Source organism: Pelecanus crispus, chromosome 2, assembly GCF_030463565.1.
Source record: "Pelecanus crispus isolate bPelCri1 chromosome 2, bPelCri1.pri, whole genome shotgun sequence".
Lineage (NCBI taxonomy): Eukaryota > Metazoa > Chordata > Aves > Pelecaniformes > Pelecanidae > Pelecanus > Pelecanus crispus.
In genome coordinates this window covers 8087727-8112981 of record NC_134644.1, presented here as the reverse complement: position 1 = coordinate 8112981, position 25255 = coordinate 8087727, and the positions used below count along the sequence as shown (strand labels likewise).

The 25255-nt window shown below is 39.3% G+C and overlaps 1 protein-coding gene across 4 annotated transcripts in view; it reads right to left on the bottom strand.

The window, feature by feature from the left end:
- The window catches only part of GALNT11 (polypeptide N-acetylgalactosaminyltransferase 11), a 53873-nt gene that overhangs the window by 16583 nt on the left and 12035 nt on the right, over positions 1-25255 (bottom strand). For 2 of the 4 annotated variants that reach the window (XR_012830826.1, XM_009481737.2), the window contains exons 3-10: positions 22173-22505; positions 18212-18335; positions 16193-16359; positions 11658-11783; positions 9117-9366; positions 6143-6260; positions 4164-4316; positions 1357-1575 (exon numbers count right to left, since the gene is read on the bottom strand). Coding sequence is in view for 2 of the 4 variants with exons in the window: in XM_009481737.2 (XP_009480012.1) it covers positions 1357-1575; positions 4164-4316; positions 6143-6260; positions 9117-9366; positions 11658-11783; positions 16193-16359; positions 18212-18335; positions 22173-22467 (1452 nt within the window). In the remaining 2 variants the exon portion in view is untranslated. Of the gene's footprint in view, positions 1-1356; positions 1576-4163; positions 4317-6142; positions 6261-9116; positions 9367-10033; positions 10189-11657; positions 11784-16192; positions 16360-18211; positions 18336-22172; positions 22506-25255 lie in introns of those variants that run through there. The other 2 variants (XM_075704895.1, XR_012830827.1) reach the window with 2 other exon arrangements.

The window sequence follows — 25255 nt, the reverse complement described above, 5'->3', positions numbered from 1 at the left end:
CCAAGCCAAGGGACTGCATTTTTCCGTGTCTTGTCTCCCCCTTCTTAAAGGGTGCACAAAGTTTTTCTCCAAATTAAACCATGGGAAATTATTGCTAGGAAGATTTCCCTTTAAGTGTTGTTGAGGGATTCAGATCCCTCAGCATCCTCCCCCACATCAGCAATTCCTTAGCTGAACTTCTGTCTGAATGAAACCAGAAAGCTATTAAATTTAACAAGGGGGGTGGGGGGAGGTCTGACTAGGGGAATAACAGCATTTAGCAACTAGGGGAAGCTGCCCATTGTATCTGTTTTATTCAGGGAAACTACGCGTTTGCCCTAATAAATAACTTCACAGCTTGGCTGGGATACAATTATAAAAATACTGCACAAATTGTGTATTCCTAGATAGCTGCTTCCAAGTAAAAATCTAATGATGTCAACAGGTTCTGCATGAAATTAGGTCCTCCAGCCTGAATCTACTTGCAGGACCAGCAACTGTCAACAGCTACTGCAGACTGTGGAGAGGACTACATCCCTGCTTAATGCTTCCAATTATTGAGCTAGAAGGGACTCTGCTAATCATAATCCATGTGCACATGAAATAGTCTATTCAAAGGTCTTCTCTTTCACAGAGAAGACCTTGAGAAAGCTGTCTCAGGTTTGAGGTTATCCATTATTTCTGGGAAGCATAAAAAGCACACATCAGACTAATTTGGCACTGGAAAGAATAGATGCAACTGTATGCTGGCTTTGCCTGCATACAAACTCATGAACATCAGTGTCAGAGCTAAGGCATGAATTTAATCACAATTTCCTTCATGAATACACGTAAAAATATCTCTCTCTCACATCTACTTTGAAGAAAAAAGGAGCAAAACTCATTTTTTGTTCATTATCTAACAGCCAAGACTAGAAAAGCCATCAGTCTCAGATGCAAATGCTCATCTTTGCAGAAAATTATCCAGTAAAAGCAATGAGTTTGGAAATGAATTGCGTTGTACTCTTATCATAAACCAACAGAGCATGAATATTTGAGGCCAAATTTCTCTCTATCCAAATCCATCTTCAGAACCAACAGCCATGAAAGCACATTCTAAAGACATCAAAACTTCATAACTCAGAGCTTTGAGGTAAGAAACCTCATTGAATAGTACCTAGTCTGAAGATGAGCTGAAATATAAATCAGAGTGAAACTGATTTGCCTTTGTCTAAAGACACAAATTCTGTTCTTTTCAAGACAGCTTGTTGCAAAACTAAAACTCTATGCTCTATGGAAACAGATTATTTTTCTTGTACATGAGCAAATCTTTCAGAAAGAATCTCAAAATAATTAAAAAAACCCAGAATTCTTTATTTTTAAGAAAGTTTATCTTACCCTTCCACGCTGGATTATTTTCGGTCGTTTCTGTGCTCTATTAATAAAAACTGGCTGTGGAGCTTTGGCATTGGGCCCAGATATTTGCATCTCAGGATAGATATTATCTAAATACCACTTAAATGACTTGCAGTTCAATCTTTTTCTCAAGGCTACACGGTCGGTAATATTTCCATAGTTCCTCATCCTTAGCTCAGGTCTCAAAGCAAAATACTGCTCCTGTATTTAAGAGAAACAGGTTGGGGGCAAGGGGAGAAGAATTTCAGATTATTGATTTCCAACTTTTTCCTGTCTGTAGAACTCCCAAAGTTTTATTTCATTTGGTTAGTGCTTTCAACCATTAAGTCTGAAACTGGCATTAGGAAATTCCAGTGGTTTAGATTGCCATAGGAGGCAAGATTTATCTTGCCTAACTCTGAGCTAATCTTTCTAGGCGGCTTTTTTTGATGAAGACACTTCTCAGCCATCAATTTGCTGACCTTTTTTAGATGCCAGCTTGAGAAGGAAACAAATCAGCCCTACACTCCATTGGCAATAAACGCATCCTAGAGTCATTAGGTCAGAAACAGATGCGTATATCGTCATCATCCTCATCTGGCCAAGGTTTCTTTAAATTGATTTCATAGTCCAATTGATTGTTTTCATTGTTGTGGGATTTAAGTGTATTTTGTCTTCCACAATTTCCAGCCTTCCAACTTTACAAGTTACCAGGACAAAAAAAATTCCATAGCAGAACAGACCTATAAATCTACATCTTGCAAAGTTCAGGGGGACCATGCATTTATTCCCATGAAGAATCAGAACTGTCACCTCGGCTTTCTGTGAAGCCCAGTTTTTTCCATTCACCTCCAACATCTCCAAAAAGGCTCCTGCAACATCATTTTTTCATGTTCTAATTTATAATTATACTTGGAATTGTACCTGGTTAGGCAAGCACGGATTAAGATTCCAGCTCAATCTTATGTGCTGTTTAACTCTAATGCAGAGACAATGGGGACAAACAGGAATTCATGTACAATGTGGCATAAATACTATTACCAAAACTATAAGAAGAATCCCTTTGGAGAGTCTTTAATTCCAGCTAGATTTACAGAGCGCACAGAAAAGGCATTGTATTTGCACATTAACTAGTTTACTAGATATTATTTAGAAGTCAGTTTTCAGGGCACTGAGCTATGGTATTTTGTTAGATTATCTGTAGTAGACATCTGGAATTTACTTACCATAATGTGGTTCTGACAGTTTTCAATTACCTACTGCTGTCTCTGATATGCAGATGACAGACAGCGTCATCTCAAGACAAATTACACATCTGTCCTTATCAAGATCTTTGAGCATTTGGATGCAGTTGATGTATCACTGCTATTTTAATAGCAGAGGAAGGGGAAACATTAAGTACATTGGACTGTTGGACAACTCTGAGGAAGTTTGGAGATAGACTGGACATCACTATCACAAATTGGTCTGCCTCAAAAAAGCAGCTCTGCTATTCCAATTGCCTCTTTCCTGGTTAAAGTTCAAATTTTAGTATCCTACCTCTTATGCATTATTTATTTCCATTGTATACATGAACTTACTACTTTTACATTTTGCTTTTGACAGTTATGAAAATTTTGCTGTTTCCCTTCCATTATGCAATTTTATTTATTAAATATTGGTATTTGCTTTTTGCTGCAAAACAGGTTAAGTCTTATCTTTGTACTATCCATCATACAATCACTTCAGTAAATGATACTGGCCCTAAATATTTGCATTACACTTATAAAACCAAAAATATTTCCAGGCTTGCCTTCCATACATAAATCTGTCATTATAACAGTCTCTGGCAACTATCAGAGAATTAGATTAGAAACAGCTGGAAAAGTTCAGAACACAAGTCTGTGATAAGAGACTGCTGGAATCAGCAGTTCAAGTCCTTGTTGGACAAAGCAGTCTTAGCTGAAAATTATAACAAAGAATCAATTCCAAGCTTCAGAGAAAGCCATCATTAATCACAAAACAACTGTGCCCAAACACCAATAAAAGAGAAAGCGATAGATCAAATCTATCAATGCATTATGGAGAATGGAGATAAAAATTAATGACCCCTAATAGGTTCCTCAAACTGACTGAACATCAAGATAAAGGACGGAATTTGAAACAAACATTTACAGCATGTAGAGTTAATAAAATATGTCTTGTATAGAAATTGTAGCGACCACAGGAGCTGGCCACACAGCAAATCCTATGGTCTCACAAGGCAAAATGTCCTCAATTATTACAGGGATCAAGGCTTCACAAAAACCTGATCTACACTTAAAACCATCAGTACCAAGATCTGAAGACAAGGAAGGAATATGCTTGCCCTTGAATCCAGAAGTCAATCCTGATTGATCTTCCAGGGCAAGACAGACTAAGAATCAGACTGCTAATTAAAACAGAAAGCAAACAACCAACCAGCAAAATCCCTGTCTTACCAACACGGAAACTATCTGAACGCATGTAGCAGTAGTATATGGCTGCCATGTAATACAGATTTGGACACAAAGCAATGCAGAGCTTACAAGAACTCATTCATCATTTTCACTTCACTAAAAAGGCATAAAACAATCTCCTGCAGGCAGCAGAAGTAATAGGGAGTAGACTTGAGCACTCAAAAGCCAGATGACAATCCTACAGAATTTAGGAATTCATATCAAATTTAACATTAGGAAATTAGACTACAGAAGTAAGACCCCATTACAGATGCTGAGACCCCACTGTGATACAGTCCTCTGACAAACAAGCCAGTTAATAACACTATTTCATGACCTAGAATTGACTCTTACCTTATATCCATCCATCCACACATGTGCCAGTCTCAGTGAGTTATGAGCCATAGTGTCCTGTCCCCCTGGTGAGCCATAGGGACGCCTTTTACGAAAAATGTGTCCCACCCTGGAACAGGGGATGATCAGAAGTCTACCACCACACATCCAGATCTGTCCACACAAAACCAGAACACACCTCATTGTACATATACTGACAGGGCTCCCTACCTCCTCCCCTTCTTCAACGGATACTTAGGTAGGTTTATACATGATGACACAATTAGGTGTCAGCAATGTTGTCCTACACATCATGATTTCTGACAAGTTAAATTAATAAACCTTCAGGTTAGAAAAGACTGTTTTTGTCATATCACACTTTCCACATAACACATCATGGCTTTCATGAAACAAATAGTAATCTTCTAAAATTTTGTGCTCCACTGACCTATTAGAAAACACTGAAATATACGGGCTAGGATTCAACTTGCAGATTAAGATTTCTAAAGCTGTTTGCCTACATGACAATTACATTCCACACTTCCACGATAGATAATGAAGATCAGTCAATATCATCAAGGGAGCATGGAGAGCTTTTCAACTAAGTATAAGCACCTATTTTACACAGCTGTTTATTTCTGTTAAGTATATGGAAACTCAGAAATACTGTTCACATTCAAATACTACATTTAGGTGCCTTAATCCAGCTCCATTGCACCCCAGATCTAGGTTTCCTTTACACACTACTTCCATTTATTTTTTAAATTTCTTTTTAAAACTTCAGCTTCCAGCAAATTACCATTATTGGCCTTTGTTGGACTAACGCGTTCTCCAATCTCAGAAAAGTCTTCTCACATTAGCAGTTTATAATCAAGTCACTTTTAAAACTCTTCCTGGATAAGGTAAAGACTAAAGTTCTTTACAACTCTTGCCCAGGCATAGGGAGCTTCCAGACCTTATAAAGCTCTCCGAATATACTCCGATTTTTCGAAGCCCTTTTTATTGAAACTGTGTATAACACAGTAACAACAATAATTTCCTCACACTCCTCCTCCTATATCTAATAACTATGTTTTGAAAGATTTTATTTATTCAATGCCTACCCCTTTAAAGTCACTCAAATATATGAAATGCCCGTTCTTATTTTTGAGCTCTAATCTTGATTTCTCTAATGATCCAATCTGCCAGATTTCTCTAAGTTTTGGGGGTTGTGTTTGGGTTTTTTTGTTTGTGAGATTTTTTTTTTTAATGTTAACTTCACTTTTTAATCTCCTTTACCTATTTGTTATGATAGCATCTCATTTTCAGGCAGACTCTTGTCAAACCTGTTGATGAATCCACTTTACAAAAGTGAAGCGGTAAACATGACACTGAGCACAAAAAGTTGGTTTTCTTTCAGTGGACTGACAGGGAAGATGAGATAAAATGTAGGAAGCCAAATGACGTATCACTTTCGGGTCTCCTGATTACAACCTTCTCATTATTTTCCCAACAAAGCTGACTCCTCTACATGACTCTTATTTTAGTTATAAAATATTTATATTTCCAGGCCCTCAAAAAGGAGGCTGAAGTGTCTGAAAAGCCCCATATATGTCTAAGGACATACAATAAGCTTACTTGTTATCAGTGTTGCTGAGCCACACATCTTTTTAACCAACTTAAAATTCATTAGACATTGCTTATAAACTCATTTCATATATTTGCATGATTATTCTTGTCTTATGCTTCTCTACAGGTATTATGAAATGCTCCACCAAACAAAGAAAAAGCCCCAAACACTTAACTACAGAGCTCAAAATTCTCTTTACTCTTCCTATTAAAACTTAACTTGAAGATCATTGTAAAGGCAGTTACTGTGCGCTGAAGGCATCCTTCCTGGGAATAAAAGTGCCAATTTCTGTATGCAAATTGCTATTCCAGTGCTAAAGAAATTGTACATAGAGAAGAGAAGCAGCCAGACACTGAGGTTCATACTCCAATACACATAAAAGCTAGATTACCCGAAAAGATATTTCCAGATTTTCTCCTCCCCAGATGTCCATGCCACTATCATATTGTCCAAGTTCATTGAAGTACTCACGGTCCATGGCAAACAGGCCTCCAGCCATAGTAGGTGACCTAAAAAGGAATATTGAAAGAAGCTCATTTTTTTAGAGAAGAAAACCCAGTAATTTTAGCTGAAACAGCTAGTCTTAAAGCTTAAATTTAGACCTGCATAATACAATTTAAATCCTGTAGCCACTAGAAATCATCAAATCACACCTTTCATCTCAAAACATTTTCAAAAGAAGATCTGTAAGTGGTGTTTGTGATCTTTCATGATTCCAATACCTACAAACCATATTTCTTTGTATAGTAAACTTGAGGAAAAGGGATAGGATAGGGAAAAAGGAACAAAGTGGCTGTCTTGCTACTAAGAAAAAAAAGTAAAAACGTGCGCAAGTTTGGAGTCCATCAAGTTTTCTACAGTGCAACTTAGGAGCTGCCTTTAATTAGACCTGTCTTTACTAGAAGCTATTTCCCCTACAGTCACAAATGTGTACACTTGCACGCAATAATGTGTTCTTCTCCCTCTTACATGGGCAAATTATACAGACCAGGCTTAACTGAACTGCAGAAGGAATAGAATCCAGAGTATACATTACTTTCCCATATTAAATTAGATCAAGAAACAAGGTCCAAATTTAAATTATACAAGACAGGAGGCTGCTAAAAGAAATACTACTCTATCTCAATAGATAGAATTTAAATACCAGGAGCAGTGTTGTTTCATCATTGATGCAATGATCAGTTTATCGGTAAGTTTTTTACAGTTTTTAAATTTGCATAGATATTCTCTTTGGGGTTTCCCAGTTCTTTGCCTTGCCTGTGTTACTAGAATGGTGCTCTGTTTTGCAAAGATCTGTATATGATCCCCACTGTACAGTCTCTAGATTGAATTGCTACTGTATCACAAAGTTATCTTATGTGGATGCCCTAAAAGAGTATAAAAGAGACTAAAACATGATATGATAGTTGGAACATACAATGGGCTGGGAACATGCTTTTTCTCATCCTTGTTAATAAAAACCTGTGATGAAACCAAGCCTAAGTCTGGATTTCCTTGCTTGTTCTCACACAATTTTCTACTACAGTTTCTGTCATTAAAACCTGGGTTGAAAAGTTGCTCTCAGTTTTTCCATCCCTGACATCAAAAGATTTCATTATGAAGGTCTCTAAAATGTAGAACGTAAGACTTTCCATTTGATGGAAAGCCATTTTCAAAGGTTAAATAGCAATCTAGCTTCTTTTTCAAAGCAGGCAGAGACCTCTAAGTAGGAAAAGTCACTTTAATACTCAGAAAAATGTAAGCTTTTTGGATGATTAGACTCCCTCCCTGCCTTTTCCATGGGAGTTTTTCCTAAAAGGGAGCTGAAGGAATGCAATAACAGTGTCGAACACAGCAAGAACTAACCTTCAGGCATGGCCCAGATAAACTGTGAGAACAGTTCTGAACAGAATAAGGATTTTAAGGTGGTCTATGCTGGTTCCCCATTCCGATTTTCCCAGTCTGTCCTCTCCCTTCTAGCTTCAGAAACCACCACAGTGACACCTTCCAAACAAGTCAGTCAAACTGTTAAGTTACTTAAGGAGTTTCCTGGCTTCTCAGACCAAATCTTCAACGGGTAAACGTGGAAAGACAAACTGCAGAGCTGTCAGACCACAGCAGAGAACCTTGTGCTGGAGCTGCTTGCATCAGCCTGAAATGCTCTTCATTTACAGTCCAAGAAAAGAGAATGAGAGAGACTGCCCAATTTCTGATTCACTTTCTAAGTCTTTTAGAAGTACCACATTCTCTGCAAGGAGTCAGTTTGAAAAGAAGGTAAAGTTCTTCCACTTTACAAACCTGAATTCTGTACTGAGAGGGATGCCTACAATTAGACAAAGCACAATCAGCTTCTTGCCGTGGCTCTACCAGCACCGGCCCTTCTCATGAAGGATTCACACTGGGACAGCTTCTACTTTCATGTCTGAACCATATGTGTCTGCTACTAAAAAAAGGTGTCTAGCGATTTCATTTTATAAGTCATGTCCAGTAGGAACCAGATATTGCCAGTTCTGTACAGGCAAGACAGCTATCAATGGTTAAAAGATTAAGAAAGGTAACCTTCAAGTCCTAGTGTTAAGCTTTAGCAAGACTTTTGTTTCAGAACAACTCTCAAGCAATTCAGACTACAAAAACAATATGGACAGACTTCCAACAGACAGTTTTAGGCATTTGCCTCTTTGTGCAAAGAGACAAGTAATATTTTAAAGATGGTTTTTCACATCCATGTGTGTTCATTTAGGAAACTTTATGACAAAATAATTGCTTGTTTGGGGAAAAATATAAATGAAATCTAAAGCAAAAAATTGATGTTGACATAGAAAATTACCATATGCTCTGACGTTCTCTCCCATCAGCTAGGAAACCACCTTCCTATTACCACAAAAACATATTTTCCCAATCTAGCAATTTTTTAGCATTTCATCACAGAAATTACAGAGTCTGTATTAGTGGGATATGCAGGCTATTACTAGCACAAAGGCGGTTATCAAAATCATCATTAAGCCACACACATCAACAGACTGGAAACAAACATCAATGCATAGCTCAAAAGTTAAATTATTGGACAGATTTAATACAGAATAGCATAAGCTCCTTAAGACTTTTGTCTTCAGCAAAAGCTGCTGTTGTACAAGCATTCTCTAAAAATGTGCTTTCTTGACCTAACAGGACAGACCTATCTAATTTGTGATTAAATGCAAGAAATTAAACTGAAATTGGTAATAGAAACCAAAACTATTTCTAAGTAAAATAAACAAGTCAGGTATTTGACAGGTTAGGCATCTGCTTCTAAAACTGCACACCCAGATCACTCCATCACGTTCAAGAAGTGCTTCTGATCATCCATATGTTACGCAGAGCTTCACACCACGTAGGAGGAACCTTACTTGATTGGGGCAGTGGCTCCCTCGGGTCCTTCCAGTTCTGACAAAGGAACAAGATCCCACTTAAAGTGCAGGCCCCAGTTAAACCCTCCACGCACGACTGGGGAAGAGCTGTAGGTCAGCGTGTCAGCACTGATTATGTCAATCACAGGGCACACCACAGTCCTGCGATCTTCTCTGATGGGAGCCAGCAGAGGTTGTAACCACATCTCGTTCACCTCACAGTGACTGTCCAGGAAGACCAGCACTTTCCCTACAGAGGCCAAAGCACACAAGACAGAGATCCATGGTAACGTGAAGCACACAAACACATATACAATTATATCAGCAGCAGAGTATCGGCAGTAACCTCACCATCCTGTGTAACAGAGGGGAAACACCGGCAAAACCAGAGACTCCACAGGGACTAGTTCAGTCACAAAGGCAGAAAGTAGATCCTGGTTATTCACATTTAGCTATGAATTGCTCAAGTGGGCCGTTAATTGCATTTCTTTGACAGGGTTTTATAGTCATCACATGTTCTACCCAGATTCAGCAGAGCTACAGTATTTAAAATGAAGCATCATCAGACCAGCACTCAGAGTCAGGCGGTGCATTTGTCCTAATGCAGAGCACCTCCCATGCCTGAGTTAGACTACAGAGATAGCCGAAGATGACAGATACTGGGCTGGATGAACTATCCCCATGACAAAGCTGGTTTTGTCCACTGACTGCAATCACCTTAGGCTCGCTTTATATCACACTTCATCATCCATCCAGTTATTGCTGCAGCTAAGATCTGTGGATTTTAAACAAAGCTATTCTGATTAATCTATCTGCATTCATCCATGACACAGGCCACAACATTTCAGTTCCCGAATATAAAGTAACATAGAGCATTTCCCCATTTCATTAGCTCTAGAGTGACTGTGGATTCATACCAGTTTAAAAGGAGAGTGAATGCCCTAAATGGGCATAGCCAAATCCACCAGTACTAGGCCAAGCAAGACTTCAGTCCCATCAGTTTACATGGGGATTATCCACCATGGTCGGAGAGGACAGTTTGATCCACCAGAGACCTTCAGGCTCAGTTGGTCTAAAAAGTTTTTTTATGACACAACATAAAATTTATGTAACACTAGAATAACGTGGAAGAGATGGGAAAGAGCTTTCAAGAAAACAACTTAGAAACATACAAATATAATGAGTCACCCATTAACAACAGATAGTATTTGACTGAGGAGGGAAAAAACCAGACTCCAGCAGTTCAGAAAAGCAATAAAATGACTGAAAATTGCACTAACTCAAATGAATCCTAGCACAGCTTGGAAAGTGCAAGCACAATTTTCTCTCTGGATTATGCCATTACAATGCTAATGAGTAAACACCAATTAAGAGACTTTATCTGCCACTCAAAATTACTTGAGCAAGTAGCACATACTTTCTCAGAGACCAGAGAATTTAACTAGGAAGCATATTATGGTAAAAGGCACACAGCGTACGTAAAGCACCAAACATAGTTTATCCCAATTAACAACCACTGCAACAATAGAAAAGTTTGTATGAGAAACATTACAATTAGATGGGTGAATTAGAAACCAGATTAGAGTGTACCTTGATAAGGAAGCAAATTGCCATTTTAGAGCAATATTTTTCACACAAAACATGCAGAAAATATTCTGTAAACACAATATCCAGCACACAGGGAGATGTTCCTGAGACAACATTCTTTCAGGGCAGGAATACGGAAAATTCTACACTGCCTCACTAAATTTTGTCAAATACTGGTTTTGTTTTATTATTTCACTGACATGTTCTAATTAATGAACTCATTTTATTGAAAGCAAACTTACCTAGGAAGAAAAAAAAAATAGAAATCAATGGTTCAGACAAAGCTTAAGAAACACTTAAATTTGGCTCCGAATTTGCCAAGTCACTGTTTGGGTGACTTGAAAAAAGATCTCATGCCTCTTGCACAGCAAAAATTTTCTAAAGTTAATTACAAACTATAAAAACAGTTAATTTATTACATCTATTCTATATTTATGCATGAGCAAGTACCAAGTCCTCCTTGATTGCTTCTCATTAAGTAACAGTCTCAGGTGAGGACTAATTCAGTAAAGCTATGAGGAAATACTGGAGAAAGCTTTATATAGATCACGGTCAACAGCATGATGTAAACATTTAAATACACAGGTAATGTAAGGTAAGGTCTCCAACCATCATTGTACAGGTATCACTGAAGACACTTTGTGTAGTTGTTGCAACATAGGTTAATGTAACAGCCAAAGATCAATGTAATTAACTCATTTCAACAAAGTCACTGATATTCTGAAACAATTGCTAAAATGTCTTTCACCTAAGACAGCATTATCCCACATCTTTCTTCCCCTGTGCTAAGCTGTGTAGCTTAGAACATGGCATGACATGCAGAGCCCCCAGAGTGGGCTAAAGCAATCACGGGTCAAACATTCAACATCTGAAAGAGCTGCACTACAGAAAGAGAAGCCACCCAATTAACATAGGGTCAAAGTATACAAGGGACAGAGAAATAAGAAAGTATACCTGTGGCATGAGAGGCTCCAATCATCCTTCCTCGAATCAAGCCTTCCCGCTTCTCATTTCTTACCAATTTTGTGGTTTTTGGAAGCTGAGTTTTAACATATTCACCCAGGTCTTTCTTCAAGTCAGCTGAAAAAAGGAAACCACAAGTTCAACAACAGGATGGAAATTGTGAAAGCTTTGTTCAAAGTCTCAAGATGTTCAACTCAAAAAGGGCCCAAAACTTGATCAAAAAGCTACCCCAATACAGCACAGCTTCAAACCAAGAGTACCAAAAGGATAGTCAGCCATCCCACAGCCTACACCTGCCCTCTTAACTCCTGTGGCCTTTTTTTATTGTTTTATTCTCATCTTTTCCTACTGACCACTTCACTTTTTCCTGCTGCATTGTGGAAACCCACACGGACAAAGCAGTTACATACCATGCACTGAAAAGGGTGATGGACTATATGACTGAGCCTTCCACAGTGCACATTCCTGCTTCTTTTTTTTTTTTTTAAAATATATGTATCTCTCTCTCTCCCCTTCCTTACATTTTCCCCGCTAACACCTTATGTGCTGCCACTGTCTCAGGTTTTATACCTAGCCTTTGCTCCCTGAATAGAGACTGGATTGTTATCTTTTTGTTCTGTTTGCAAAGCCTTTAATACAATACGACTGAAGTTAACTGGAACTACTAGAGTCTATGCTAAAAGGAATTACTGCTGCTAAAAAAAAAAATAAAAGGCACTGTACAAAGAAATAGCATTTCCAAATTCTTCTCATGGTGACTGTCATTTGCAGAAGTAATGAAAGCCTTTTCACACAGGCAAGTGAATTACTATGTTCCATACACTAAAACAAACACCTTAAAAAGAAGCATGAAGACACCTTTCATTATCTGTACCTGCTTAGCCGACACAATAGCAGATACAAAGCATTACAGCTCACTCACAGGTGGTTGCTTTTCTAAAATCCAAAAGGATCAAAGACTGCTGGCAAGCATGTACTTTTGAAGGAGAGCAAAGTTCACTGAAGTCTATAGGCACTACTGTAACTTAACTAACATCAATGGCGATGTTAAGAGTAACAATACTTTTTCCACCCAAGGACAGTGGTTTCTAACATTAAAGCAGGACACATGAAGACTGAATTAATGGAAAAATGTAACTTTATAAGCTTATGGAGAAATAAAGAGGAATATAAAATGAGGAAGAAAAACAAAAAGCCAGCTGAGGCTTCATAGAGAACCTTGGAATAGAGAGCCAGACAGACTTTCAACAGAGGATATGCTGGAATAAATATTATTCTGATGAATGTCAGTTCAAACATTAAAGTTGCTGTTAACAATAAGATTAAATGCCAAAGGAATATGTGTGGAAGCCAGAGCTGCAACCTTCAGGGAGTACAAGAACTTTCAGGCAGGAAGACTGAAAAGGAGATTCCCAGAAGCAACTCCAAATGTTAAGATTGACTGAGGCCTTTGCACCACAAGGCAGCATCGTGGATCAAGAATGAGAAGGTACCACAGAGCAAATATGGCTAGAGAATATTCCACGACAAATAAAAGTCTCTGGAGAGATGCAGACAGGATTCATTTGGGTCACAGGAATTCTCTCCCCTGGTCTTGAATGTGACATCATATGCCAGAGACAATATGAAAGATTCTTTTGGAGAAAGTCTCCTAGAAAGTTGATGAAATAAAGTCATCTTGAGGATGCTACCCAAATGAGATACCCAAATAAGCAGGACAGAAGGATTTGCAAATCTAAAATAAACTAGCACTTGAATCATTCTTCACCTGATGTATCATAGCAAAAGAAAGACAGCATACAACTGCAGAAAACAAAGGGCTAGCACAAAGCAGAAAAGGTCAGTTACCAAACTTGGCACTTAGGGCAGATAAGGCTGCATGAAAGGACATACAAGCAGAAATAGTTTTGCATATGCAATGGCATGTGCAAACTTCTGAAAACAGCGGGGGGGGGGGGGGTGGGGGGGGGGGTGGGGGAGAAGAGGTCATGTCCATACTGGTAGCTAAACTGGAACCACAACACGGACTTGAGCAGCAGAACGTAAGAGCCAGTAGCACCTAATGGCTAACATGGTCTCAGAGTACCGTTTTGACCCAAACTAGCATTCTGCTGAAAACTGTGCCCAGCCATGGCCTGGGACTGCACATATCATGGACCATTCTCAATAGGCAGTTTACTCTCAGACACCTTTTGGTGTTTTTGTTGTTGATGGGTTTTTGTGTGTCAGCTTCACGTCCACTGGGAAGACAGATTTCTTCTGACATAACCCAAAAAATTGCTTCAATACAGCCTACCTGAGAAATTTTGTTCCAAGGAGAGAATTGCTCCCTTTTAGCCAGTAGACAGTCTCCAGAAATTACTTTTGCCATTGTCTTGCTCCATATCTAGCTCCATATCTAACAAAGGCTCCTCCAAACAAGAGAAATCTAGGATGGGAGTCAGGGGTGTTATTATTTCAAAGTACTGAGTTGCAGACAATTTGCTACTTTTCTGTTCTTCAATCTCTTTTTCTGTGTAGAAGAATGCCTCCAGTAACAGTCCTCATCATACCCTGTAGGCTGTTCCATAACAGGTAAAGCCTAAATTGGGGAGAAAGATGGACTTGAAAAAGAAATCCTGCCTTGCAGCAAAGGGAAAGCAAATTATAACAGTAGGCTCAGCTGAGCCATGGAAATGCCTGCTTTGCTAGTAAGACTGTTGATGATTGAGTGTAAGAAGCTTTTTGAAGCAAAACTAGATGCAAAGACCCAAGCTTTGCACAACACCACTGACGTGCAGCAGAGCTTTTATATTTAAAGCTGAAGAAATAGGCAGAATTTCATCTAAGACAGCATTTCAGGAAGTATGGAAGGCAGTAAAAATGAATTTAAAAAATAAAAAAAAAAATCAGAGGCATAGAGATGAAGCAATTTGCCCAAGCTCACATGAGATCCATGGCACAGCCAAAGTCTTTGTTAATTTCCTCAGCCACTAAACCAGCTTCGCTCTTCTTCAGCTGTAAAATTCCATCCGTTAAAATTAAGCAGCAGTGCAAACATCAGTAGTACCATCATTGAGAGCAGTAATTCTCTGTATAAACAATATCTCCTCCTACCTTTGTCTTCAAAACATGTTCACTTGAAGCCAAAAAAGGCAAATGTAGCTACTTGAATGTTTTGAACCTAATTTGGCCTTGGAATTAGCAACAGACCAGAAGAGTGACAGTATTACTGCCTAAACACATCCATTAATCAACAAAATGCATTATTGTATTCAAAAGACTGAGTTTTGAAGTAAGCTTAGTTCTGAATACAAAGGTTACAAAACTTTAAAACAACAAATTGTATAAGGGACTTTGTAGCAAAGAGTGCATATTGCTTCCAAAACACAAACCAAGCTTTTAAAATTACCCATTCTTATCAGTGAGGGGACAGTGTTTGATCTTCGTTCTCTCCTGTATCTTAACATTTGATCAGAGAAATAAACTAGCTGCATAACCAGAGAATCTCATCCTACATTATACATCTCTAATCAGTCACTTAGAGCAAGGGAGACCTTAACCCAGAAACCAAACGATGACACCAAGGGAGCTAATTATACGTACTAAAAAAAAATATAATCTAAAAATCATTTAAAAAATGCAAAAAGTTGTGGACTTGTATAGAGGCAAGCAGGGAACTTGCACAGTCCTGCTTGCAAGTACTGCTACGTTAACACATTCCTCAACAGACATTTCGCTTTAGACGTGCCAAAACGCTTGAATTGTGTCTCTGTCTTTGCCTTGTCCATCATTTGAGAAAAAAATGCCGAAGGATCAATCTTTCAACAACAGTAAAGCAATACTCCAAGTTTTATGCCTCTAGGGCCCCTCCCAGACTGAGGGAGTACAGGCTGCTCCACCAAGAGCCAGGGACAGCTACTCCTAGGGTGGCCACAAGAGGCTGTGCAAGAGCCACGCAGAGTCCTCCCAGCAAAGGCTGAGCCCCGATCCCAGCACGCCACCAGTCTGAAATCCTGAGCTAGTACAAAAAAAAACCTGACACACTGTTTCCATAGTGCCACATCAACTTATTTGCAAGACCGCAGCTGAGACTATGTGCATTCAATTCCTTTCAGATGCATTCACAGTTAGTAATGGCCCACAAAAAGTTTGCGGAAAGATCAGCGTAATCTGCTCTGAACACCAGAGCAGCCCGAGCAAGGAACTGTTAAAACCAGTTAACTATAAACAAGTGCTTAATCACCCCCTCCACAATACACACTCCTCATTATTAGCTTCAAAACCTGGTTTTGAATGTTCAAGTCTCTATGATACAAAGCTCATCAGTAAAATGGCACCAGTGTCAAAGCGGATGTCATCCTGGGCTTCTTAGAATATCATGCATCTGTACTGGCTGGCACTTTTTGGAGATGGACTGCAGTACGAATTGGTTTTGCATGATGGCTTCCACGTTTTTATTTTGACCAGTCAATAAAGCACAGTTAGAGACAGGAAGGTCAAGAAGTGTAAGCACTGACCAAAACATTACTGAAAGGTTCTCTCACCCAATTCACTGTTGTCATCCACCAAAATTATTTCATGAAGAAGGTGTGCAGGAGTGCGATCCAGGACACTATGTACAGTGCGAAGCAGGGCAGAAAGCGCTTCATTGTAGAAACAGATAACAACACTGGCAGCTGGCAGATCAGAAGGGTAGGACTTCTCTCTACATCTGCAAACAGAAATATAGTAGTTATCACTTCATTTTCAGTGGGATTTCCATAGGGCTAGGTCACTAGTGAAACTTTATAAATAACAAGCAAACATTAAATGTGTAGGAAGAACCCCTAACTTGAACAAAGAGCCCAGGTGTATAACACCTGTAGCAGGGCTCAGCATAGTAAGTTACTCTCCACATAACACAGACTTAAAACTAACATTGCTGCTACTTAGAAAACAGAAAATACAATGGATTGGGGTGGGAGTGAGAATCACAGATCTTCAAGACATAAACACGAGAAAACACTAAGGGCTTGTTTCAGCTGTCAAAACACTGTCTGGTACCCTCGGGTAGCTCAGATGCATACAGGAATGGCAAATAAGACATGAGGCCTACAAAAACCCCACAATTTCATTGGCCAGCTGCTGGAGACTAGGTTGTATATTCCAGAATACCTCCAATGGTGCTAAATACCTATTTAGACAACCAAGGTTGGGATTCAGCCTGCAGATTAAGGTGTTTAAGTTTAGTCACTGCTGTCAGTGGAGTACAGATAGTGTTCAGCTCACCCTAAGGCTGACAAGTGCATGTTGTCAGCTGAAGAGCTCTGCATGCTCCATTAACTGCATTGACTGGATCTCTGCTAATTATAATAAAATCAGAGACAACTGACTAACATGCAGCTAAGTTTAAGCATCTTGATCTGCAAGCTGAATCCCCTCAAAGCAGAAGATCATTCATTCTTTCTCCTTATTTTCAAGTTTTGTCCGTACTTCTAACAGGGCACAGTATCACAGATTAATGCCATTTGAAGATGCCAGGCATGAGGGAATCCAATAAAAATAAGAAACTATAAACGAAAACCCAGAAGTTTTCGTCTTCACTGACTTGGAATGAACTTAGCTCTTGGGAAAGACATTTCAGCAAGTACGATTCATTAAGTTTACCCACACCAGAGAAACCACTAGAAAAAACAGATGCAGGTTTATTTATTTTTCAATTCAATGTTGGGTTTTTTTGTTGTTGTTACAGTGGTGGTTTTTCCCCCCATATGCATCAGGCAGATTATAGAAAAAAAAGCTGCTTTTTAGCAGAAAGTACTCAGAGCACTGCAATCCAGATACCAAGCAAGAACTTTAACTTGAAACAGAGAGCCTTTGTCATCAGTCATTCTTCTGTCTTATCCTCCGTAGGCTTACAACAAATGTGAAATAGTACATAAGGTGAAAGTCTCTCATTAACTTGGGCACTGGAACATTTAACGTCCATCTTTCAAAGGTACCAAACAGAACTATGGCATCTCTTCTGGTAGTCACAGTACTGAGTATCTCAAAATGAAGCTTCAAAAAAATAAAAATACTGTAGCATGCTTTAAGTAACTGAGTACACAGCTAGCAAGATGAAAGAGACATAGGACATGTAATCTTAGTATTGTGGGAAAGAAAGTTGGATTCCTAGGTCTTTTCCACATTGACTTTTATTTACAGTATTGTTTTCAGAATCTTGTTTCTATCAAAATAGCTGTCTGCCAATCCTACTACTCACAAAAATTAAATTATTATGATAAAAGTTTGAATAAATGTATATCCAATCCGATTCTTCATTAAGCATTCTTGAAGTGAATTAAGAATCAGGAAAAAAAACTTTATTTTCAGGGAGTAGCAGTCTTTCTTTTTTCATGAAGCCTGGTTTCTGTGGGGCTTTACCTATCACATACCTTTTCCAGCTGGCAAAAAATTACATCTCCAGAAACAATATTCAGTCAAAAAAGACAGAAGAGACCAAAGAATAAAAATCCTAACCTCAAGCACTCCTGTTTAAATACCTGAAAATCTGCCTTCAGCAACACAAAATTAGTACATACTTCGCATCTCTTGTATCAGGCACCTCCCTGTGGTATCCCAGTCGATTACTGATAAGCATATTGAAAGCATGCTTCTGATAGCCCAAATCTCTCACTTCCTGATCTTCTTCATTAAAAATCATTCCTGCAAAACAAACATGCCAAGATCAGTTAACAGGCTCAAAAATATCCTTTGGAAGCAATCAAGGATTGAAGCGTATGCTTTAACCTCCCCTAAACCCCATTATATTCTTCAAAAATCTCTCTGGTTTTGGAAAGCGTATTTTTGTGCAACTATTTTTGTTACCTCCCCCAAATAGGTAGTACTTACGAGTAGCCCTTGCAGCTATAATAAAATGAAATCATTCTCCAAAGACTGATGGCTCCATTGTGTTTATTGCCTTACCAGACACATTCCCTTCACTTAAATGGCCTCTAATTCTTAGCACCACCTAAAAACCAACATCAAACAAGCAACAGAGGATAGACTTAGGCACACACTGCATCAGCACCTATCCATACAGATGAAGGGTCTGTAATGGGAATTTTGAGAGAGAAAATACATTTACAGCGGTAGAAAACTCCTCACAATAGCAGCTGCAATTTCATGCAGTTTTCTCAAGTCTGCAGTAACATAAAAATAGCTATGAAAAAACTGTAAACTTCTTGTTTATATCACCTGGGACTTGGACAGCAAGTGAAATAGCAACAGAGCTAGATGTTTCTCTATTGATTATGTGACAGCAGAAGCACCAACTGTTGCTGAGCATGGCAGAGGCAGCAACTGCTGGTATAAATAAGTAAACTGCTAGAGGCCAAGGTTGAAATCCTCAGTGCCATCCTGCCTGCCTTGACTCAGTACCATGGGTTTCTCTCTCACTGAGCCATATACTCACCAGTGTGAATAGAAACAAAACATGATGGTGCTTCACTTGACATTTCTATAGAAAAAAAAGGAGGGAGACAGGGGAAAGTGGTAGCCACCAGCTGTGTCTGCTACACACTCCTGCAACAATTCAGGTAACAGAGCAATGACTTTTTATTGTCTCTGTTCAGCTGGCTGCACAGGATGAGATGCATATGTCCTCTCCAGCTGTTATCAAGTTATGGAGGCAATTCACTGAAATTTCAGTACAAAAAGTGAGCAAGGTTCATGTAATTTATCTCCTTCCACGCTGCCCATCATCTCCATATGGTTCAAAATCTGCAGAAAATAATTAACAAGGGCATTCCTCATGCACATGCTACCGTACATCCAGGATAGTACGTTTCATAGGATCACAGACTAATTTAGGTTGGAAGGGACATGTGGTCTAATCCCCTGCTCAGAGCAGGTCCAACTAGATCAAGTTGCTCAGAACTTGCCCAGTTAAGTTTTGAAAGCCTTCAGTATCTCCAGGGATGGAGATTCTACAACCTCTTCATGTCTCTGTTCAAGCATTTGACCACTATCGCACCGAAAATGTTTTTCCTCTTATCTAATAGAAATCTCCTCTTTGCTTTAATTTCTTATCATAATCCCATGCACCCCTGGAAAGAGTCTGGCTCCGTCTTCCCTACAGCCTCCCATTTAGTTGCTGTTGACAGCAATAAAATCTCACCCCTTAGCCTTCTCTCTAAGGCAGAATAAACCAAATCTTCTCAGCCTCTCTCCATACCTCATGTTCTCCAGTTTTCAACAGCTATGCAAAAGCCAGCTGAGCTCAAGCCCAGAGAAAATGAGATGGGTTAAAAAACAGAAGAAAAGTTCATTAAAAAAGTTTTGAAGCTTTCTTCCTTTTCAAACAAATAGTCCTGGTTGGCCTTCAGAGCACAGATGTATCACTACCTGTTGTGTTTCAGCAACAAAGTCTACCTATAGGTATAAGATGACCTTCTAGAGGGAATTCTGTCCATCCACATTCTGACCATTTACATTTCCCACCCTGTCGCTTTTAGTCTCGAGTACAGCAATGGCAATGCAGCTGCACTGTCAAACACCTCAAGAGTAGATGCTTTGACATTTGTGCAGGACCAAGTGGGAAGTGCCGGGTAGTGGTATCTGGAAAAGACGTGGGATGCACCCACAGCGTGCCTTGTGGTGACTCATGCTACAGTGCTCACGGATGAGCGTTCCCACTGTGTGTAAGTTGCATCACAGGGACAGGAATGAGGTCTGTTCACAGTGGCAGTGACACTCTTCCAGCACCACAGGTCTAAAACAGTAATTCAGTCCTCCTTTGAGCCACATGCATTTCCAAAGTAAGGTTTCCAGCTTGTCAGTTCAGACACCCAGCTCAATCATTTGTGAATAATCAGCGTCACAGTAACACTGTGCCACTGGGACAACTTAAAACATTTCCTTTATGCAAAGCACAAGCTTAAGAACCACATACCAAATGTTTCATTCTACAGTCCATCCATAACCAACCACTTTTTCCTGACCTTCTGAATATAGACAAGAAGGAATGCTAATATTTTTAAAACATTCTCATGAAGAACAATGTCCAAAATGGATGCAAAAGGCCTGAAAGATTTCAGTCCAAACAGCAGATAAAGGCCCTTGGAAAATAAGGGCTTTGCAATCGAAACACCAGTTTAAGCTTTACTTCAGCAGTGTTATGTGGCTCTCCCAGATAAAAAAAAAAAAAAAAGATAGACTGTCCAACCAGATGACAGTTTGGTTTTGGCTATCATATGCCAAACACGCTTTCATTTTTTTTTTCTTTGCGTGTTTATCACTGCCCTACCCTAGATAGACATGAAGCCCTTTCCTGCAGCACCTGATCTAATTCTAACAGACAGACAGCGGTCTCCTGATGATTCATGTAGAATTTATCCTGGCATCGTAATTCCCCTTGGCTTTCACCAACCCAACCAGTCACTTGGTTTGAAGATCAAGGGACTTCTCAGTTATAAAGGTCCAATTTCTTTCCTGGCCAGTACTGAATAGCTGGAAAGAAATGGCCACCTCTGGACTGGCCTTCACCTCACTTGGCTCTCATGCTTTTTGCAGTGAACTGATAAATATTTGCAATGCCGCGGGGCAACGTGAATTGGCATTTTTCCTACATATTCACACAGGTCTAATGATCAACTCGGAAACTGAAGTTTGGTAAAGTTCTATAAACTCTTGAAGCTGGTGAACCAGCATTCATCCAAAGTAATTACAGAGGACTTCAATCAGATGAATATTAAACTCCTGGCTATGAAGGTACTATGCCATAATTCCCAAAGCAGCAGACACTGATACCACAACACTTAACATATGCCTCCAGAACAAAAGCAAGTTCGCAGGCCAGTATGCAACGTGCTTCCATTTACATATCGGAACACAACAGCGAACACTAAGCTGTAAGCAGTTAAATATACAAAGCATTTCAGTTTGGAAGGCAAACCCAAATCATCTCATTGATGAAATATGCTCCAACAAAACACACAGACCTTTGTTGGTACAAAGTAAGCAGGATTTGGCCCTAACCACTACCATCTCAATAAATCTTTCATTGTAATTTGTCCCACACACATTTTTTGTAGATGATTTCATACTCCAAGGATATTCTACAAATCAATGGATCCTCTTCATTGTCTATTGTTATCAAGCTATTTGGGATTACTGCATATGAGTAGAGTTTCTCAGTGGCTAATAAAAGTTCATGTATTTGAGCCCAGTCAACATAGGAGTAAGACACGAAACTAGCATACGCTGAACCTTCCAAAAGCAAAAACTACATCAAGGGTAGACACCTTACTATAATCCAGTCCTCCTCAATAGCACAGCTGTAATGTTAAGAACAGTATATTTTGGATTAAACACAACAGAATAAATTTGAAGTAATTCCTAATGAAGAGAGCCACTAGTACCACCTGCATTTTAACAAACGAAACTACTTCATTACACAATTTACCCTGCAATCCTTTAAACAAACAAACAAACCAACCTTAATATCTCATTTCTTCTACTGTTTTAATAATTTTGCCACCAGTACTGAAAACCACTTACCCATTTCAGGAGAGAATTCTACCTCCCCCTTAACTGGGTCCTGGACATGATTTCCAAGAGGATTTCCTATCTTATTCTCTTTCTGTTGCAATTCAGGTATATGAACAGGACCCCGCGTAAAACGGGGGTAGAATTTTTTTGGAAATGGCCTCTGAGGTTCCAGCCCCTTGACGGGCACATTCTTGAAGGATTGGTTCTCTTCACTGAAGTTGAAATAAACAAAGAGCAGAAGTGTCCAGGTCACGGATGTGAAAAGGCACCCATAGCAGAAATAGCGAAGTGTGACACTTCCCATTGTAGACTTAGCATCATTGAGGACCCATTCTCAATTACCTGAAAGAGAGTGAAAACACACATTTAGAGAGCGATGCCTGTTACCTCATCAGGTCTAAACATTAGCTTGCTCTTCCATTAAATGATTTTTGGAACTTAAACTTTAAGAATTAAATCCCTTTTCACTTTCCCATTCAACAAATAAACATGACCAGTTTGCACATTCTGCGTAGATACTACTGCTTTAAAACATGAAGCAAACAACCACTAAGAGCCCAGTGACACATCACAATTAAATGTAAAAATGATTCATTTTTCCTCATAATAGTTATATAATTATCTCTCTTCCACAACAGTACATTCCTTGTATACCTGTGTTCATTTAAACATATCACCACTTAACTAAATATACTACACACAGGGAATTAATTCATCACAGAATCACAGAATGGTTGAGGTTGGGATGGACCTCTGGAGGTCACCTTGTCCAACCCCCTTGCTCAAGCAGGCCCACCTTGAGCCAGCTGCCCAAGAGTACATCCAGACATGTCCATTACTGAAGTTCAGTTCCTATCCTAAAGCATGGAATGAGAGAACACAGACTCAAAAAGCTACATTGTTCAGTGCTCCTTGTCCCAAATTTAAGAACAGCCATCATGAGCAGCTCAGAAGTTCCAGAAATCATGGGGTGCAATTTAACAACACATAGCACCAAGATAGTCACATTTACAGATACTCTTCTCCACAGAAAGAAAGGAAATAGGTATGGGATACGGAAGAACAAAAAGCTCCAAGGTAATTTACTGGGTTCCTGCAGGCCTCTGCAGACTCCAGAAGAGCTTCCATACTCCCTGGAGTAAATGCCCACCTAGAGCTGGAAGCAAGCAACCCAGCCCAGAGTTTTACTTTAGGCACCCATCCACTAACACAATTTCCCCAAGCTATATTGAAAGTTACTATCTCAAGGAAATCCCTGAAGTGAAGCATATGAAGCTGGTGATAATATTTTATTTATAGCCCAGGAGAATCAGGTAAACTTTCTGGAGTTTCTCAAATCTAAAAAAGGCTCCAACCTCCCTGCCCCCCCAACTATACAGCTCAGTTCCCAAAACTGAGAAAAGCACTAACTCAAAGAATTAGATTTCTCTCATCATTATCTAGCCACAACAAATTCTTTGCATAGTAACAAAATGTCAGGAAATCACCTTTTAATTAGCAAAACATTTGTTTTAAGAAAATAAAATATTGGGCTAGGAGTCAAGGGTTTATGCTAATGTGTTTTTCAGACTTCTCAAGAAGTCAGAAACTACCAGAAGTCTTCAGGTCAGGCTGGTAAAGAACAAACCACAGTAACATTTATGAATACAAACAGATCATTCCCTTCCCAATATGGAAAACTACTAAACCGAGGTAGAAGGCGTTCATGATCCCAAAGAAACCTATAAAGATCCCACTTATTTTGGCAATGTAATTCTGAGTCCTAAGTGACTTGCATCCAAAAAGAATACATGTCAAAATTCAAGTTCACATTTCCCAGACTGCAGCAGATCATTGTCTCCCTTCCAAAAATAAAATATCCACAGAGTAAAATAAAGCAAAAAACCCAAACCTCCTCAAAAATAATTTACCCATTATTCTTACCATGTCAAACTCCCTCACTTCTGCAAGGCAACAATCTACACAGCAGTTAAGCCCAAGGAGCTTAAAAAGGTCTTAAAAAGGGTTTAAATCTCATACTGACCCTGTGCATACAGATGAATTGTACGCTCTGTGAAGCAGGCTCTTTCTCTAACACTCACACAGAAATCTCGCTGCTTAACTGCAGGGCCATGAAATTAGTCAGGCAACAAATGCTCTGGGGGCAGAAATGATTTAAAAATCCCTCATCCTCACAGCAGAATGGGTTTACCAGTTGGAGAGGTACAGACTACCCATCCCCAATGCCTTATTCCCTGTATGAACAATGGTCAATGATCATAGCAAGGCAAATCTAGGCTCAGAAAAAGCACACAAGGCTGCAAAGGAGCAAGATTGTAATTACAGGATAAAACTGTTTATCTAATAATTCTTCTTGCCAGACAGTCTTGCAGACAATTAATACTTATCCATAAAGGAAGATCTGGGTGCTTGCCAGGCTTTTTTCTTACAGCCACAAGGAGGTCATCTGCTGTAAGACTTGTCCAAGCCTAATATACTGCTCCTCAAAACCTGCTAGAGTTGTTTTTCCATTCACTATGGTAACACAGACGCACAACCCTAACATCATGGCATATGCACTTACATTGTGGAACAGAATTGTTCTAATAAGATAAAAATTACTGTAACAGAGAAGGAACCTTTTCATTTCAGAGCTGTTTAAGGCTACATATACACTGCAGCTTGCACAGGAAAACCAAAGATAAGCCTTCCTTTCTCAGGTAGAAGTAGGAAGACAGGCACACAGAGCAGAATTCATCATGCACCAAGTATTTCCCCAGCTTCTTGCATCTCTTTTACAGCTCAGAGCTCCACCTTGCTGCTGTGGCACTTCCAGCCACACTAAAGTTTGCTGTGACCGACATCAGGCATAGGCAGGTTAAAGAGGAAGGGATAAATTAGTGATCACCAGAGTGAAAAGATTGCTGTACATTCCTTCCATCTCCAGAAAACCCTCTGACCAGGCTGAAAGCACACACTTGGCTACTCCTACAAAGGCAAGAAATGCAAACCTGAGCGTGATATTATTTCCACATGCTCCTTGCTAGAGCAGAAGTTTTACCTTCTTTTCCCCTCCTTCGCTGTTTTGCAGTTTTGTACAAGGATACAAAGGT